Genomic DNA, 19,564 nt, shown 5'->3' with positions numbered 1-19,564 from the left:
CTCAGACCTACAGCCAATCAGAGCAATGGAAAAATATCTGGAGGAAAATATACTATTCCGTTTTGGTTTTTTTACACTGGCGCGATGGTGGAACCGTCCTCTCCATATCAGCGGCAGCCATTCACCAAGACTCTAGAAACACATTTAGCAAAGGTGCACAGATGAACATCTCTGAACCAGTGGTCTGGTGTGACCACATCTTCCCGTCCCATCACCTATAATGATTTTTTCACAGCCGAACCGGAGTGAGGTGCGGAAGAGATTTCATCCGTCCATGACTTCAACTGTCTTGTCTTACAACCACATTGACAATTTCTGAGAGCGATCCTGAATCTCATCTGCACAGATGCTGTCTCTCAAAGTGATATGAAATGACTGATTACATATTTATTACTTCTTTTTTTTTTTTGCCATATATTTGATTAACTTTCAGCGTGGGCAGTGTCGGCCTCACTCCACACGCGATTCCTTTTTGTCTGTCTCTGTGTTTCACAGATGTCAGGACTCATTTTCCTCCCGCGCCAGTGAAAATTTAGAAATGGTTAACATCAAACGGTCCCCTAACCTGGCCTCGATCAGTCAAGACAGGCCAAATTAACACCCGGCGCTCTGCTGATGCGTCTGAGGAAAGGTGTTGACAGGCAGGTTGTGTGGCGGTTGCCCACCGAAAGAGCGACCGCGTCCTCCGTTGTGTGCAACAGACTAATGCTGGAAAAAAAATCATTAACATGAAAGGGACTGGAATTTAAAAAACGACTACAGCGACGTGTCGTGTCAACAAAGCGTGCGCCAGAACAAATTGGAATAAACATATAAATTGGAAAATACTTGTCAATCTAATTTGATACGTTGTACAATGGGCGTACATGTACATGTTTCTTCTTTCATAAACTGAGATGGAAGTTGTGTGCTGTAGACTTGCACTTGTGCTTTATCAACCCAGCGACTCTGGACCTGGCGCCCGCAGCAGCCTTATTCATCTCTGTCAGCGGGGCTCCGTTTGTGTAGTTGTGACATTTTAGAGAGGCTCTACACAGAGCACTGAACAAATGCAGTACGGTTGACTAGTCTGAGGCATTTTGAAGTCAAATTGATATATATATATATATATATATATATTATTTTTTTTAGAGAGAGAGACAGGAAATGCCAAGTAGAAATAATAGACACGTCTCTGTGTACACAACAGGTTTGTATAACTGTTGGGAGATCATTTGTACCTCTTCAGAAGGGACTCGTCTATTCAGATGAAAGTATTATGATTAAGAGTTTCTTCTTTTTTAAATCAAATGTGCCGGTGTTGACAGTTTAACTGACTTATTTATGTTTTTCAAAGGCATCATAAAGAGCTATACTTACTTTTTTTTAAGATCATAGTATTTATTATGCTTCTTGTCATGTATATTTTTGAAATATAGTTTTACTCAAGCACTTGATTACACTTTTTTATTGAGCTTGTGTTTTTGTTTTTCTATCTACTGCTTCTTCGTATTGTCTTCTAACTCTCTATATGTGCACATGGGTCCTGGGAAACGCAATGTTGATCCACATGGATGTGTTTTTAAAGATATGGCCGGAATGACAAATCAACTTCAATAGACTCGAAATAAACTGGGGAGTCTTTCACCGCCGAGCGATGCCCAGCATTGACAGAGCAAGGGGTTGTAGCACACACAACACACGGGCTACAGTGTCCCTGATGTATTTAGCCCAGAGAGTTCCCCTGTTAGGGCACGCTGCTGTCGGAATGGAGAGATTCATTTTTTTCTCCCCGGCAGGGCCCTAATGATGCCCGATTCTTTATTCAGCCAACCAGGGGCAGTGCTAAAAGCTGATCATTACAGGGCCCTCTGCACTCCCGGTGCTAAAGCCGTGGCTCCGAAAAATGAGCTGGAAGGGATGCAACCCACTGGTCACTATAGTGACCGTGTTCATTCTTTGAGAAGCGGGCCGGGTCCGTGGTGCGAAAATGAAACAAAGGGTTTTCAAGGGTTTAGTTAATGGTGACATTTAAGTGCCGTAGTTTTTTTTTTTCTTTTTCCAAAACCGCCGGTTCCATTTATGGAAGCAAAAGGCCACAGTGTGTTTAATGTAGATGTCAACTACCTACCAGCTTTTTTTGTTTGTTTTGTTCCAATTGCCCTCACAGTGTAATTAAGACTATATAGATTATCCCCCGAGGACTTTGTGAAACCAAGCCGGCAGCTCCGCGAGGCCTTTTGTAGTCACCACAGTGCCTGTAGCTAAATGCCAATGCTGTTGGAATGCTATCCTCATTGTGTCGATGATGAACAGGTATCATTTCTTATCACGTTCACCATCTTACACTTGTGTATACAAGTTCTAACATTTGCCCCATTTGCTGGGAACATGATTAGTTTTGCAGGTATGCATTCATATGCCAAGGAATTGGACCAATAATAATAATTCAAATACCATCGGAATATGTTGTGGCATTAAGATCAGATCAGATCAGATAATGAGGCAGGTATGAATAAGAATAGAATAAAATAGAATGGAATAAGAATAATAAAATGAAAATAGAACTATATGGAACAATGAGATGCAGAATATGAGAACATTTAATAACAATACACAGATTTACAGTAGTGGTGGTGCAATTCCATCTCACGGGACAGAGATGTCGTGCAGTTAGTAAAGCAAGTCAGAGTAAAGAGCAAAGTCGATATACAGTGAAATATGTAATACCATTACTAATACTAATATTATAGAATACAATATACAGTAGTGTATAATCCTGAAACAATAACAGTAATAGTACGATATTTCAATAACAATATTATTGAAAAAATTACAGTTTTATTGAAAAAATACCTCATCTAGGCCACTCTTATGTCACTCTTGTTGATCCAGATGCTTTTGACTCATCAACCAATATATTAGCCTAACATCAGAACAATGTCTCGCTGTTTTTAGTCAAGAGAAGACATACTTTTTTATAATATCTAATGTCTTACACATCCCTCCTATGGCCTTTAAGTTGTTCAGCATAGAAATAGTGGAATCAGTGTGTATCCTTGCCTAAACTTCCGTGAATTAGAAAAGCTACATCTCTGCACTTGATGCCCTGCCAGACATAAAATGTTGTATACTCATTTTTCATTGAGATGTTTTACAGCCCAACGAATCAAATTCCAGTTCTGTGCTGCGGCGAGCCAGAGGAGTGCAGTGTTAGTAGAGGAGCTGAGCCGTTGCGGTGAAAATATGAACTTGTGCTTCACGGTGACAATGCATAGCATGTAAAAATAAATTGCTTTGTGCTTCGTTGACCAACTGAGCGATTCTCGACACAGACAACTCGTCTCACCAGTTCATCTGCTCGGGCTCCTTCTGTGGGAATGTGTTGTCCCACTAAATCATTGCGCGTCTGCATGTCTCGACGCTGCGAGGAACACATTCTCAAATTCTTCAGCGGGCCTGTGAACCTCAGGACCAATTTCCAGTGAGGTCATGGTGGTTGAAAAACCATCAGAGTTAGAAAATGATGTTGTTCATATTCAGCTGTTATAACAACATTGATCGGATGATGAATGGGATTCTGATTGGATGTAATTACACAGACGGTGCTTGGAGAATGAAAAACAACTCAAGCACTCAAGGTACACACACTCCCATAGTCTGTATCTATAATTTTTCAAATGCGGAGTGCTGCTGTGTTATAGTCACGAGGCCTCCATCAGAGAAAATGCAATCCATCATGATGAAGCGGAGTGGCGGTCACAGTATATTAGGCCGGCTTTTACACTGAATGTCAGATTCATGACCAGAAGCCACTCATGTCGATAGTGTCATTAGAAGAACAGGGCTGCAGGGACGTCGGAAAGCATCGCAAGATGATATTGACTGTCGTGTTTGAGCACTGCAGTGTTCCTGTATGAGGTGCGCAATGTAGGTCTCTAATCACAAGGGACACACTCCTGTGATTAGACACCGGCGCTGTCATTGTTTGCCTCAGCCTCTGCACCTGTAATAGACTTGTTGCCACAGCACCAGATGAGGAGCTCAAGTAATGTTATTTGCTCCCAGCATGTAGTGCTACTCATGACTATTTTCAGGACAATTGGGCCCTTGTGGGATAGCAATACACCTGATTGCAGTTCCTCTAACAACACGAAATCCCTTTATGTCAAATGATCTGGTTGCAATGCACACACACACACACACACACACACACACACACACACACACACGCGCGCATGGTGTGAGCTCTTGAGGTCCTAAATGTCGCCACACCATTACGGGTGACAGTGATGGTTTTTAGTTTATTAATGGCATGTGAAGTCGCGCCATTACTCACATTGGAAATCCATGTTTAATGCTCAGGCTGACCACCATTTTTCTCATGCCTAACAGAGCCGAAAATGTCCAATCAATTATACAAGTAACAACCCCCATTAATACACCTACTGGAGTTATTGAGTCCAATAACCTGCCTGTCGGCAGTGTTGCATAATTTCATATCAGCGATACGGCGACGCTCGTGATGAGTGGCCGCATCTTTGATGAGGGTCTGGCAAGTGGGCTGACGGGTCTCCGAAAACGGCGAGGTCTGTGGGCTGCTCCACGCTCGGCAGTGGTCGGTGCCTATACCTCAGTGGTCGGGGGGGACACAGGACGTGAGGGATACGTCCAGATACTGCAGGGGCACCGTCAGAGCTCGTGTGGGGTCCATGCCCACACAGATGACCGAGGCCTGTAAGGCAGGATAATCACAATGCTTTTGGCCTATCATAGTATTGCTGATATTAAAATAAATATTCCCTGAGGCCTTCCAAGAACTGAAAGAGAGGTGAGAGATTTCCTGACTTGTGAAAGTCGTCCTGGGTGGGCAAGTGTTTCTTTTTTTAACTCAAAGATTCTCCTTTGGCCTTCAATTGTCATTCAGTAGTTGTGTGCAAGAGAGCTGTTTGAAACACAATGCAGGGAGAAGAGCGCGGTGATGGCGAGCACATTAATGAAGGAAAGGATTCAGGGGGCGAGAGCAGCACCTGCGTGTCGTCTCTCATCATTGCCTCTCTGGCACCGGCGTCACCGACTGCTTTGCCGCCTCATGGCCGTCCACTGAATTTGCTAAAGCTGGGGTCGGTTTGAACGATCATGGAAATAGCCGTATTTGTTATCCGTAGAAACAGAGCCGTGCCAGGCCAAATTGAAAGAGTAATGGGCCCGACGTCAGGAGCGAAACCCGGCGCAGACAGACTCAACATCGATTCATCAGGAGCAATTCTTGAGCATTAGCCACAGGGAAGGTTGCGGACCGGGGTGACCGATGAATTACACATTGAACAGCTGGGTTTGGCATTTGGGACACTTTGTAGTAAACGTGCCAAGGCCCTGCCACTACAATATGCAGTTTGGTCCTTTCATGAAACAATACGACCCTTGTTGATGACTAAAACATTTATTCTAAGCATAAAAATTAAATGTTGTGTATTTATTGAACCACATTTGCTCAAATGTACATGTGCAGCACGTTGCACCAGTCAGCTGGACAGTTCAGTTTACATGGCAAAAGTAACTTTTCTTTAGACAGTAAATTTACTTATTGCAGGTTGTTTATTAGTCAAATGTGAGGAGTCAAAGTATGACAAATCATTGTGTCAAACTTTCCTTTGCCACAAAATGAATCCAGCACAGGAAGCAGTGGTCAGTCTTTTGTTGTGTTGCGCACTGGCTTCATTGAGATAGGACTATGAATAAGAAAACAATAGATTTGAATATTTTAATATTGACATTTTTTCTGATCGCTCTTCCTGACGTTTCCTCTCTGCTGATCCCTGGTTATGCCGACCGAGGTGACAACAGCATCTATTCATTCACATTGTCTAATTGTGCACATCGTTTATTCCTGAAATTGCCCCGAAGAAAACACAGTCTTGAGCAAGAAAACCACTGCGAGACATTTCCAGGTGTATTTATCTTTTATGGCTTTAAGTGTATTTTCTGCACCCACGCACGATCGGCAAGAACAATGGCCGGCGTTAATGGAAGCATTAAGGCGGACCCGCTGCTCGCCGCAGAACAAAAGCCAACGTTAATTTCTGTTGACTTCATTCATGGCTCTCCAACACCTGGCCCCGGGGCTCAACTCGGCTGAGCCATTTGCTTGGGTTTTAAAAAAGAAAAAAAACCCAGAGTTAAAACCCCCTGCGACAACGCGTGCAACCTGTTCTCTTCATCCTGCCAAATAGATGTGGTTTTTCCTCCCCGCCAGCAGCATTCCACATTTATGCATTGAAAGGTGTCGATCTAACAGGCTCGAAATAACACACTGACGAGTGCGTGACATCTCAAAAGAGAGACGTCTCGACCCGTGCCGCTTTCAAACCGTCCGTTCTGTGCGGCAGGTACAGCGTGCTGGGGAAGCGGCGGAATTCGGTGGCTTTTGCATTGCCGCGTCGGACGAGCAAATTACAGTGGATTAACTCCACATTGTTCCCCTGCGCTCAGCTCAAGCGACACAGCCCCACTTATTCAAGTCCGTGATTACAGTTTGCAGCATGTGGGTGGCTGAGGCTGCCCGTGATTGCGGCCAGGGGGAGAGGAGAGCGGGGACGAGAGTGAGCGTGAGGATGAGGATGGCAGGAGGTCGTCATAGTGAGGGCAGATACCCTCAGGAAGTGTGCGAGCGCGAGCTCCGTGCCTGGGAGTGTAATCTGTCTCCGTAGAGCGAGATGTGGAGAGAGAGGACTGAATGAGGGCCGAGGTATGCCTGCACAGAGAGACCTGTGTATTGTGCAACATGAAGGGGGGAGGGGACACAAACTTTCCACCTTTTTGTTTCCTTTCAGCTACTGATGGAGCATTGGCCTTTCGAGCTCTCTCCCGCATCTTTGATGGCTGTTTTTGTTTTACCCTCCACACACAACTCGACGGCCTCCTCCTTGGTTAATGAGCGGCTGGCCTCACATGAGGAAGCACTCCATTACGGCATGGTACGGCAAGCGGGGCGAAATGACGGTGTGAGGAGAGCGTATGCCTTTCGCGCACATGGACATTCGAGATTTGATCATGCTGAAATCAGATGTGTGCCTTGTGTCCCTGCACGCTTTGAGTGCATGCCCCAGCAGCGCGTGCGTGTGCGTGTGTGTGTGTGTGTGTGTAAGCAATTTACTTGTGGTGAATGCACAAGCACACTAAATGAGCTTTGTTCGTGACGCACATGTACCACAATTGCCCCAATATTGAAATGTACCCTGAAGGCTTTGTAATGAATATGTTTTGTGCTTTGAGGACGGGACACTGAGTCGCTTGATTCAACTCACTTAGAAGACCTTCAGGTAACACAGGATGTTTCATCTATTAAGCTTTCCATCTTTAGCTTCTGGGTTATTGCAGAAAAAAAAGAAAAAGGAAAAAGCATATCGCATCATGTTAAAACTAGCAATCAATTTGCAGTTAGAGCTTCTTTGCTACAGTCCACTTCTGCAAAAAAAGAGAAAAACAGATCCTCCCCACATGGGCCACAAAAGAAAAGCTCTCCTCTATGACTGGAAACCAGAGCCTTCATGCAGTCAGACCTTTCAATGTGAATCTCTGCCGAAGCCCGTGGACAAGTTGAGATTTACGTGAACGAGGAATTTCCAGCTGTGAATACGGAACGTTCAGGTATCCCCCTTGAAATCACCACGGCTGCTTTAGGGGTGTCAACAGTTGTTCCATTATTCTCCATCCATTAAGCAGCTCCAGGTCTTGTCGCCGTACAACATCATCACTTCACTCCGTCTTCCCCTCCTCAAGACACACTCGTTCAAATTCAGAAACTACAACGAAGCTTCTCAAAAATACGGAAATATCATCATTCTTTTCTCATATTTGATCTCTCACGTTTTATTCGTGATATAATGTTGTGTGTTTGTTTGTTTGTTTATTTCCTCAAGCACCTCAACCATTCCACATTCGCCGAGCATTCAGAAAATCAAATTTAAGCTTTAATGTGTTAATTGTGCATTATCGAATACAGACGCCGGTTCACAGCCAGACACGGTCAAAAAACAGGAAATGTTTTTTTCCCACCTGAAGGTTTGACTTTGGGTTGTGAAGAAGTTCGAAAGCTGAGCAGCTACAAAGAGCGTGCACTAGAAAAGATGAAAAAGATGCCGGTGCCAGTAGCCGCAGGCGTTTTATAGAGGGACGCTGTTCGTTCTCATATTTCAGAACATGCTGCAGTGCCGGCATTTAGGCAGGATAAAATAATATTTTGCGTCGTGCCAATAAAACAACCATGCAGTATATTTGAAGAATTGACTGTCTTGCAACGTCTACAGCTGTGGTGTCTCAGTCACTGCAATGACATTTACACCAGAGGCTAAACTTATGGTTTACGACTCCTTCATGACCCATCACACCTCAGAATTACAATGTTTTATATTCTTTTACAAAACATGCAATACTTTATTATATATTCCACATTAAAGAAAATACAGAAACTAAACATACAGTTGCAGATTGGCCAATTATCATCTGACTCTGAACAAAGTTTCCAGTGTGTTAGTGCCTTATTAAAATGAACACTACTGTTTTTGTTTTGGAGCTGTTATATTTATATTTAATTATATGAGTTTGACTTGAGCTATTTTAAGCATACTTTATACAGTTGTACATTCAACATCGGGGTGAATGATTACATATGTACTTTTGCACTCTTTGCCATTTTTGCACTCTTTGCCATTTACCTCAATCTGTAATTATGAAAATAAACACAGATTTCTTCAATTGGTTAATTTCAATACAAATTCATATCCAGCTCTTGTCTCTTTAGTGAATTAAAACACTACTGAGGTGACAAGACATAGTTAATAGATTTAAATAATTGCAACAACAAGCTGTAAGATAATGCAATACAAAAATGAGCAGGAGACATTTAAAAAGGGGTTTTATTTTTCCGCATTAAAAACAAACTACAAAAGAATCCCCCCGGAGGCCGCAGTTCTCATACAGTGAGATCCTTGCATACGTGTCGTGCATAAAATGTGGATATTCAAGCCGACATTTAGAGTGAATCTAAGAAAGACGACCGAATGGTCAGAGTGTAGTCTGTCATTCTTTCACGGGGGAGTTTAGGGAATATTTGAGAAAAACAAAATGCTCGCAAGTTGTCAGGTTTATCTTGTTGTGAGTGGCGATGCAGATGCTTGGAAGGTGAGCCTGAATGTAAAAAAAAAACAGGATCTGTCTCTTGTTTCACCTTTAGGATGCCATTGAGTTCTCAGACGCTTTATTTATTTATTTAGTATTAAGTGGGATGATTGTTAAGTGTCAGAGGGAGTCGTTTCTGTTGGTGCAGTATGATATCCAAGAGTAAACATCCGCTGTCAGACTCCACTGTGGCTCAACCGGCTCACAGGTGAAGAGGAAAAAGGTTGCGGCACCGTTTAAAATGAGTGCCATCAGAAGGGTCATTTGCAAAGGGGGAAATTAACGTTGATGTTTATGTGGATAATTATTGTAATTCACTGCAGCACCAGCCATTAGTGCTTTGGCATAAGGGAAAATGGGGGTTGGTTATTATATGCTTACTTACTTACTAACATTCGCCGGTTAAAAGGCCCCGCCACTTCTGAATAACATCAATAACTGCAGAACAGGACGTGAACAGACATAAATTCACAATTCGCTTGTTGTGTAAGCCTTTGCAATAGAAGCCTGGCCGTAAAGCGTTTGGCACATTGAAGACGCAAACGTGAAAATAAATAAATAAATGAATGCATTTTTTTTATTTGTATTAAAAAATGTGTCGCAATCTAGTTTGATTCACCAGGGAGAACTGTTGCCGATTTACCATTGAGTGTTCTCATCCACAATGCAGTAATTAAGTGCAAACAAAAAGGGCTCTGCTGGTAAACGTCGTGGGCACAGTGTATTTTTTTGTGTGTGTGAGGCTTTTATTTAACAACCTCGCTGCTCAGCAATCATGAGAGCAGGGTCTGAAATAATTAGTGCCTGGTCTGATCAGCATCACTGTCTCAACAAGATTTGCGGAAGTGTGATACGAGTCACTGGAGATCATTTAAAAAAATATATGTATCCTAGTTTTTATGATTCTAATGTGTAATTTTTAAGAATGCAATCAATGCATTTGACCAATAGCAGGTGTCTAATTATACAACTTTCTTAGATTGTTTGGGGATTTATCTTTTTCTTTTCTATTTCTTCTTCTTAGTTTGATGATCTGGACAACCAGATCACGGCCTGTTGTTGACTGCGTGTACTTTTGAGGAAAAACTATTTAGCATCATAATCACCTGAACCACCATTTTATTGATTTTGAGGTGACGAAATGAGTTTTAGAGTAGGAATGAATATGAATTACGGTGACATTTCGTCAGTTGGACAGATTTCTGTGACTGAGGGAGGTGGGGAATGATGACAAACTGATCATGTGCCTGCCTCACTTTGTTTACCCAAATGTCAGCCGGTCAGCCAGGACAGGCTGGGTTCATTTACCCTCAGATCAGTGGGAGTGAATCGTTTTCCCACCCAAAAAGGATCTGGGGACCGTAAAGGCGACATGACCAGGTGAGTGTCAGCTCGCATTTATTCGTGCTAAAATTATCCTTGTAACTGCCGCCATCAGACCCAATCCTGCCCAGTGGGCGCTGTGTCCTTGTCCTGTTCTCCCTCGTCCGTGTCTCGCTGAGTGTGGAAATGAGAGGGTCACACGGCAGCTTCACCTCCCCCAACTTCCCCCTGCCGTACCCTGACAACCAGCACGCAGTGTGGAACATCACCGTCCCGGACGGCCACCGGGTCAGAGTCTACTTCACCCACTTCAGCCTGGAACCCTCCCACCAGTGTGAATACGACTACATCCAGGTACACGCGGGAGAAACCGACCCCCACTGTGTGCGGCGCAGTCCGTACTTAACGACCTCTGACCTTGTCTCACCAGGTTTTGGCGGAGGGAAATGAAACCTTGCGGTTCTGCGGCGAGGAGGAGAAGAACTATGAGAGCACCCCGAGGAACACCGTCATCCTGTCAGCCGGGAACCTCATGTCAGTGGTCTTTAGGAGTGACTACTCTAACGAGGGCCGATTCACCGGCTTCCGAGCATTTTACACCTCGGAAGGTGATGCAGAAATCGTGACATTCGATGCCGGGGGGCAGATATGTTTTTGTCGGCTGTAATTACACCAAGAGTAATGGAGCCTCCAGAGAAATAATAGCAGGATTACACAGTATCGTCACAAATATAAATATAGATGTAATAGTGTTTTCAAATATTAATTTGTTTTGGAAAGAGAGAATAAAGAATACAGTATGAGCAGCATATTTAAAAAAAACAAAAACAAGAATAACACACAGTTGGGGCAAAATGCAACATAATTTATGGGGAGAAGACACTTAGTTTATATGTAATAATCCGAATGTTATTACTTTAAATTTAGCACTTTAAAAAGCCTATTTTTCATTGTGCTATCATCATTACATTTGAACAAAATGTGTTTCTCAGCTCCCAGACTATTTTCTTGGTATTCTGCTGTTGATAAACCAAAAGCCCAAAAGTTAAAAAAAAAGAAAAAATCACTGCAAGTAATACTTTTACTATTTAATCTCCTGCTTTAACTGGATGTAATGGTCACGTCATGGAGGCAGCTGCATAACCTTTATTAAAACTGTCCTTTCAACATCTGGTCCTTGGTAAGTTTGAGGAAAATTGTTGGCACATTTTGTGTCAGTGTGTGTTAAGACAAACTAGGTTCACATACGATGATTCGCAGACTCCATGAAAGGTGCAAACCACGAATGTAATCATGCACTAGCTGACTGTGTTTTGGCAAATGTAGGATTTCGAAGAAAGACACTGATCCTTTCATTCACTTTCATGAATGGGTTAGGACTTTAACGTCTCTGTGACTTTGTCTCTTTCACAGATATCAATGAATGTCTGTCCAAGATGGACGGAGAGAGAGTGTGTGATCATTTTTGCCACAATTACATTGGCGGGTATTATTGCACGTGCCGACAAGGATTCCTCCTACATGCCAACAAAAGATCCTGCACAGGTAAGAGCCGCGCTCACATTGGGGCCCTCATCACAGTCAGTCAAACGCTGCATGGCGAGCTGCAGTGTTAAGAGCTGGACACAGTGTTGGACTGAATATTGATCCCTGTAAATTGTCTCCTTGCCACCAGACTGGGAAGATGTCGATGGGAATAAAGTAAAGCAATGTCCATTAGCATGCATTGACCTGTTTGGGGCGTCAAAACTATTCGTCCACGATGTCACGATAATAATGGCACGGTTCGCACATTTGTCAGGTGTTCATGACAAAACAAGTACCAGCTAATTTCAGACTCTGCAGGAAGCAGGGATGAAATCGAGACTGCCGCATTGTGATCTTGTTGTGATGTGCCGTTCGTCACCGTTTGCGACGCAGGACGAATCTTCCGAAGACTATTTTCTGACACTTCACACCGGGCACACAGTTCATGGATGTCCTAAAATGGAAGTCCTTCTGTCCTAGCTGTCCCGCGCTAACTCATTTCAGGCTGAAATAGGCATATTAATGCATAAAGTGGTTGATCTATGCCAGCTGGTGCAAAGCAAGGTTAATTACTGTCGATTCATAAGGGAAAAGCAATTTCAAAATGGCGTTAAAAATTGATACCTGTGTGCAGCACTAATAGCGTACTGGCACCAGGTACTTTATCACAATTACCGGTTGATGTGCTTTAAATTATTATTCTTTGCCAGAGGAAAAGGGGTGACAAAACAAATCAGGCAATGAATTACCCGCCCCCCACAAAAAAAAATGATTATCTGCCTACAGATTGTAATAATTATATGAATTACGGCAACTCAGCCTCTTTGCAATACTCATTTGTTGTTCTCTGTTGCAACATCTGCACACTTACCAGGGCAATAATGCAAACCTAAATGAATTCCGACGCTAATGGTGCCCGGAAATATCCAATACTCGTGAAAGAAAAGAAAAGATTTTCCTCTAATCAAAAAACTTTTTCACAGCCACGACTCATAAGGCAGTTGCAGGTTGAACATGCAGGAGTTGGAAAGGTTTAATCACTTGACAAAATGTCTCAAATATGCCTCAAAATGACCACGTTCAAATAGCATTTCAATGAGAAGGCGAGTCCTTTCCCACAGTGCCGTGCCCCAGCCAGCTGTTGACCTCGCCATCGGGGGTTCTGACCAGTCCAGGCTACCCGAGCCCCTACCCTCCCATGAGTCAGTGTGACCACACCATCCGCCTACCAGAGGGCTACAGAATAATGCTGGACTTCCTGGAACCCTTCGACGTGGAGGGACACCCAGACGTCCCCTGTCCGTATGATATGTTGAAGGTTAGACACACACACACACACGCGCGCGCACGCACACAAACGAGGTGATGATTAGCCAATGTATTCGTGCTCATGCTTGCCGAGGCAGGGCTGTCACAGACTTGTCCTCCTCGGGTGATGTACCGCGCGGCCATGCGTTCTCCTGCATATTGAAGTTTGGCCCGACATCAGGCAGGCAGGCAGGCAGGCGGGCAGGCGGGCAGGCGCGCAGGCGGGCGTTTCATGAATCAACATGTCTGCTTCTCATTTGTCGTTCCTCTCTTGAAGATTTCAACCGCTGGACAAGAGTACGGGCCCTTCTGTGGATCGACCACACCGGCCCGCATTGACACAGGAAGCTACCAAGTGCATGTCAGGTTCAGGTCCGACACTGGTGGTGAAAACAAGGGGTGGAAGATCAAGTACACCAGTGCAAAGTCTGAATCCCTCCCTTTGAATAAAGGCTGACACGTGACACACAACCTGGAAATCTTGTAGCGACTTTTTACTTCACACAACCATCACTTCTGTGATGACGCTTTGATATTGAGTGATATTGTGAAGTTATTGCCATAAAGATACCCTCCGAATTTCAAGCTGTTTCATTGATTGTGTCCAATTTCTTATCTAATTGCCATTGTTTTATATCTTTGGTGAGACTCTGCTACAATCTTGCCAGAACTACGCTTTTGGAACAAGTTGTTTGATGGTTTTGCTTCATATGCAAACAAAAAAAACAACTAAGAAGAAACTTTGACATTCATTTAGACATGACTTGTCTCCATTATATGCATCCCGTGGCTATACTGTGTCATATATAATGTGGCCAGACAACAATATTGATAAAAAAGTATTCCACAACATACAGTAATGCAAACAATCCCTCTGCTATTTCTTCTCGCTGAAGACAGAGGCCCATTTGAATGCCCAGGCAAAACACAATAAATTAATTCTGTTTAAAATAGAGTCTGGCCTGGTGAACGCAAGTCGTTTAACCCTCATACATAATGCAGCTTGTTCTCAGCAATCCCAGCTCTACTCCTCTATCAAAGGGTTCTTTAGTGCCGTGAAATTGCCTCTCATCTGGCACTTTTGCATTGACTGACTAACATTTCCCTCCATCTGTGTCCAACAAGTGGGGCAAAGGAGCATGCCTGATGTGCGGAAGAATTATACCTATGTGGTGATTTATTTTCACTCCTCCCCTTACTCCAGTGTTCTTGTTCATTCGAACGGCAGCAGGCGGACGCCGTTCCTCTGAACCTTTGACCTAAAAAGACAAACAAACATCAGTATGTTCACTTTGAATCACTCACGTACTTCCTGACCCATCGCCTTGGCATTTCGGATCCCAAAGTCTCCGGTGGACATGTGCTCCCTGAAAGTCAACCGACCACATGGGCTAATGTGTATTTCTGGCATGGAATGACCAAGACAGTCCTCGTGGGCAACCGGGCGCGTACAGAGCAAACCTGCAGTTGTTACCTGAGCACTGTTGACTCACAGTGTAACCGGCCAAGCCAGAGAGACACATGACAGCACAATCGACTGCTCCCGAACCGCACTCACTCCTCACTGTTCAGCCTAGTTGGAGCCAATTCCACAGGAATTACGCACACCATGAAACCCATTAACCAGCTGTTGGAAAAAAAATCAAACAGCAGCATGCAGCCAACAGGCCCGCAGCTAATACACACATCATATTTGGCGGACAACCCTGCATCTCATGCATGAACTTACAGTTCGCGAAGAAAAGACGTATAAAAGGGGGTTCTCAAGGACCTTGCTTGTGTTTCTGACCTTGGAAGACCCTTCACTATTGAGTAGTTTTGGGGTATTTAATTTTATTTTGACAGAGGAGCTTCCAGCTGAGTCCAACATTGATTTTGTGTTTCATTACACAAATGCTCAGCTTTTGAGGAAGACCTCAGAGGACGGAGAGTCAAGAATATACTATATTTACTATATACTATACTTTCACTAAAGATTGTGTAAAATGTTGTCTGTTATCGTTATTGCACGCGTGTGCTATGTGGATTTACACTCAAAATAAAACACACATTTCATTTTAAAGTTTGAAAAAAAAAAAGCAGGACAACTGCAAAAGTTTGAGGGCGAGTTTATTTAGGAAAATCCCTCCTGCCACCATTCAACATGTGTATAACAGGTACCTTATACTGTACAGTCACATACAACTTCCCATTGTAGCAACTGTTGTTTAAAATAAATATACAAAATACAAAATGTGAATGCGTTGGAGAATTCGCACAGTAGAGCTCTTATACGCTTTAGTGTAAAACAGTGGCAGGATGAAACCTCACGACACAATACTGCGCATATAGGAGTGAAAGTAATTCCAAAGTACAAGGTGGTAAAGTGACATCTCCATCTCGCCACAACACAAAAGGAAGACCCCTCCACAAATTAAAATCCACCATCATTTGTGTTCATTGTCCGAGAGACCGATGATGAGATGACAGGCATGACCCAGGCCGACTTCCTCGTGGCCTATGAGTCACGAGGACCCGCACGCGTTCAGACATACAGGCTTCGTCAATCTCACTCACAATGTGCTCAGTGAGGCATGTATGTATTTGATCCCCAACCTTAATGCTGGAATGACAAATGAGTGTTTGATCAATTCAAACGCATGTATTTCCTGACGCACTTAGATTTTACACAATCACATATGGCCGATGTAAGTATTTGCATATAGCGCATAAAAATAGCTTCGCTCAGTATGATCCTCGCCACGGTTTCTGTCGGAACTCCATGTGATTCCAATGCAGTGCGGCGCAGGTCACTTTGGGTAGTGTGTCTTTCATGTACTCATCATATTTCAACTATTCATTCTTACATGTACAGAATCCGCTGATGGTTACAGGTCAGTTACTGATGAAATTTCACGTGGCACATGAAGACTAGATAGAATGGAAAATACCACATTTAGGCAAATTCTCAGACCATGCTAGTGTTATTTATCGCAAGTTAAAAATTTCTTGACATAGAGAGTCTAGTAGTAGACATGGAAAATAAAACCAACAGAACTGTAGTGGGGTCTCAACGTCTTTCTCTTCTTTGCAGTTATGAGGCACTAGATCAGCATGGTAACAAGCTGATTGAACTAAGAACACACTGCTTCTCTAAATGTCCCGAAAAATGGCCCTGTATTTAATATGTAAATATCAATTCCTTGATCGCACATGTAAAATTTCTCTAACAGACACACACACACACACGCACGCACACACACAAACACAAAAATGATCTGTATTGTTTCTCAGTGTGTGCTGGAGATCAACAGGGTTTCTGTAGCTATATTTCTTATAGTATATTCAACCTAAGGTTCTAAAAAAATAAATTAAAAAAGGAGTGCATACCTTCCGTCTTAATTGGCAGTGTGTAAGTAGGGGCAGAATGTAAACAACAATACTGGGAAACTGAATCAACAAAGATTCAGGGTTTTTTTAAAACCTTGAAGTAATAGTTTCGCATTTTGGGAGGTACGCTTTTCTTTCTAAGAGTTAGATGAGCAGACTGGTGGTACTGTAATCTACAGGTTGAACAAAAGGATCTGAAGAGGTGATGGTGGGTGGTCTGTGTCACCGTACCAGGACACAAGCAGACCAGTGGTTTCCCAGTTTCAAGCTGCTTGCTGCCTCCAGCTTCATATTCAACGAAGACATGGGAGTGCTCTTAATTTGATCTAACTCTCAGCCAGAAAACCAATGAGCACACACTCCCCTGAATGTGAACCTATTGCTTCAAGTTTTTTTACATGGACATAGTCATATTTATGTTTGGGTTTTTTTCACAGCCTGGCACAAAAAAGTGAGGCAATGGAAAGCTGCTGCCAGTGGTTAATGACAATATGTCTTTGATCAATATGCCTTGTGCTCTGGAGGCAAACGCATTCAAGAGGTTTGCAAGTTTTTTACAAAATGACACAAACATCAACATCATTAGCATTCATGTATTCCAGCCTTGTGGATATTATCAGTAACACAGGGCAAATCCCATCCTACTGAGCCCGAGGCGGGTCGCGTGAATTCAGTCTCTGCTCAGGTGAAACCTCGGGCCTAGTCGCTGCCACGGGCTGGCGTACCTCCGCCGCCCAGCTGAGCGTTGCTCCTGACGGACTGCACGGCCTGGACCTGCTGAAGGCGTCCGGTCAGCTCGGCTTCGCAGGCCTGCAGCAGCTCCGACGTCCGGGCCCTGTCCCAGCCCAGCACCTGTTCCATAGCTTCGACCCCTCTGGTCACCACCATCTGAAAAGACACATGGAGGCGCCTTCATTTCAAAACACTGGGAATGGGGATGTGTGAGATTTTATCATGACTTCTCATTTCTGGATGTACATGTAAAATGCAATCCAACCAGACAGCCTTGTAATAAATTCCATCCATTGTTAAAATGATAGTGTTCAGTTTTTGTTGGCTATGTGTCAGGGAGGAGTTGATATGAAGTTGTAGTTAGTGGTGTTGGTATATTGGACTGAACTATATTGAAAGTAGCTTCCACTTCTTGTTGTGTGTATGAATATCTGGGTGGACAAAATATTACACTTGAATTTTAACAAAAGTATATTACCTCTGGATTACATAACAGAACTGTGCCATTAATAAGGTGTATATGTGTTATGTCATATCTTGCAGTTTTACATAATTGCATAACAATTTCTAGCTGCTTACTAGACTCGAGAGGGTATGTGACAGCTAAAGCCTTGTGTCCGAGGGAATTATATGCGAATATAATGGAATAGCTCTATGTTGTTGGGATTAGTAAATGCACCTTGGTGTCTCAAGTCTGAATAAAGCCACTTCCTTTTGAGTTCTATCTGCAGACTGATGTTCTGAGACTGGGTGAGTTAACTACCTGCAGATCTTCCGTGGAGAGCCTGGTCTCTGGGCTCGTCTTGCCTTTCAAGACCATCAGGGTCCTGGACATGAATCCAGATGTGCCGTCCACTTCCACACTGCCCAACATTTCCACGTCTTCAGCGCCTGACACACATGAAGAACAGGTTTTCTCTTTTAGGATCATTTGTTGGGAAAGAGAAAGGATACAGTTACCACTAAGGATACAGGACTATCCAGCAGGGGCAACGGTTCCACCTAGTGACCAAAATGCACAATCACACCGTCTCCATTGTGAGTCATCTGAACACTAAAAGCCAGCAGAGGGAATAGATGGATTTATCTACTATCTTCCTACTGATTTATCAGTAGGTGTTGACCCTGACATGTGTAAGGAAAAAAAAACAATCCATTGTTTTGCTGCTGCAGAATTATTGCTTCTTCTGCAATATCATGGAAATGCAATAGATGGGTGCTTCAAATCGGAAACTACGGTCAGTAAAGACGAGTGGTGACACCTGACCAAGGGAAAGAAAGATTCAACTAGCTAACGTTCAGCAAGATACATTTTTATTACCTACAGTTTTATTATCTACTACTCCACATATATTATTTTAATAAAAAACCTGTTTTATTCGGTTAGTTGTAGTAACAATATGCTATGCCACTAAGCACACAAAAAACTGGAGATTTACCAAAATATTGATCTATCGAACAGAAACAGTGTTCTTACATAAAAAAAATTAAAAAATAGAGAGAGTTCTTTCAGATTTCACAATTCTTCAGAAGTTCTTATTGCGGCAGTGCTGAATGCTTGTTAAAGTTTTTTGTCCCAGTCCTTTATCAAAAACATTTATACAGTTTATGGGTCATTACCTTCCTGCAGGCTTTAAATATATTGGATTATATTGATTGTTTTATTGGAGGTCGTACTCATGCTTATTGATCACAGCAATTCATAAAAAAAACTTTAAGATAGGGGAAGAGATATAAGAAGGAGATATGAGAACATCTGACATGTCTATGACTCATAGACTTGTTTTTACAGCAAATATTCTATGAAAAAATAAACATTTAAATATTACCAATGTTATTAACTAAGTTAAGAAACAAATTCAAGAATAGAGGATCACAAAGACAGACCATAAAAGCAGGGCTCAGAGCCAAACCAGTGACAATTTTTCACAGCATTTTTATGGGGTTTTTTTGTGTTGATTTATCAACAGGCTGTTAGATGAGGCTTCTTGAGACTTTCTAGTGAACATGGCTTCTCAAAAGAAGCTGTGATCTATTTGTAGAGGCAATAATCCTGCTGGTTTTCTTTAAGAACTTTGTGTTATAGCATATTGCTGAAAGATTCTGTATGACGAATACAAAATCTAAAATGACTTTCTGACCAAGG

General features: G+C 42.9%; 2 protein-coding genes across 3 annotated transcripts in view; one reads left to right on the top strand and one right to left on the bottom strand.

Annotated features, from left to right (window-relative positions):
• The first annotated feature begins 10,430 nt into the window (after positions 1-10,430).
• Positions 10,431-13,914, top strand: masp2 (MBL associated serine protease 2). Of its 2 annotated transcripts, none has more exons than XM_035646381.1 (6): positions 10,431-10,539; positions 10,614-10,836; positions 10,913-11,090; positions 11,896-12,027; positions 13,131-13,327; positions 13,595-13,913. In XM_035646381.1, exons 1-6 carry the CDS (start codon positions 10,532-10,534, stop codon positions 13,772-13,774), a joined length of 918 nt encoding a protein of 305 aa, XP_035502274.1. In that variant the 5' UTR covers positions 10,431-10,531; the 3' UTR covers positions 13,775-13,913. The 2 variants fall into 2 exon arrangements, with proteins under 2 accessions (XP_035502274.1, XP_035502275.1); XM_035646382.1 differs by having other exon boundaries at positions 10,440-10,539; positions 10,662-10,836; positions 13,595-13,914.
• A 1,495-nt stretch (positions 13,915-15,409) lies between these two features.
• dffa (DNA fragmentation factor, alpha polypeptide) overlaps positions 15,410-19,564 on the bottom strand; it is a 9,790-nt gene continuing 5,635 nt past the window's right edge. Inside the window, exons 6-7 of the mRNA XM_035644376.2 lie at positions 18,182-18,309; positions 15,410-17,574 (exon numbers count right to left, since the gene is read on the bottom strand). Coding sequence (XP_035500269.1) covers positions 17,386-17,574; positions 18,182-18,309 — 317 coding nt within the window. The 3' untranslated portion in view covers positions 15,410-17,385. The remainder of the gene's footprint in view (positions 17,575-18,181; positions 18,310-19,564) is intronic.

The sequence above is a fragment of the Scophthalmus maximus genome, chromosome 3, assembly GCF_022379125.1.
Source record: "Scophthalmus maximus strain ysfricsl-2021 chromosome 3, ASM2237912v1, whole genome shotgun sequence".
NCBI lineage: Eukaryota > Metazoa > Chordata > Actinopteri > Pleuronectiformes > Scophthalmidae > Scophthalmus > Scophthalmus maximus.
This window is presented reverse-complemented; position numbering and strand designations above follow the sequence as displayed.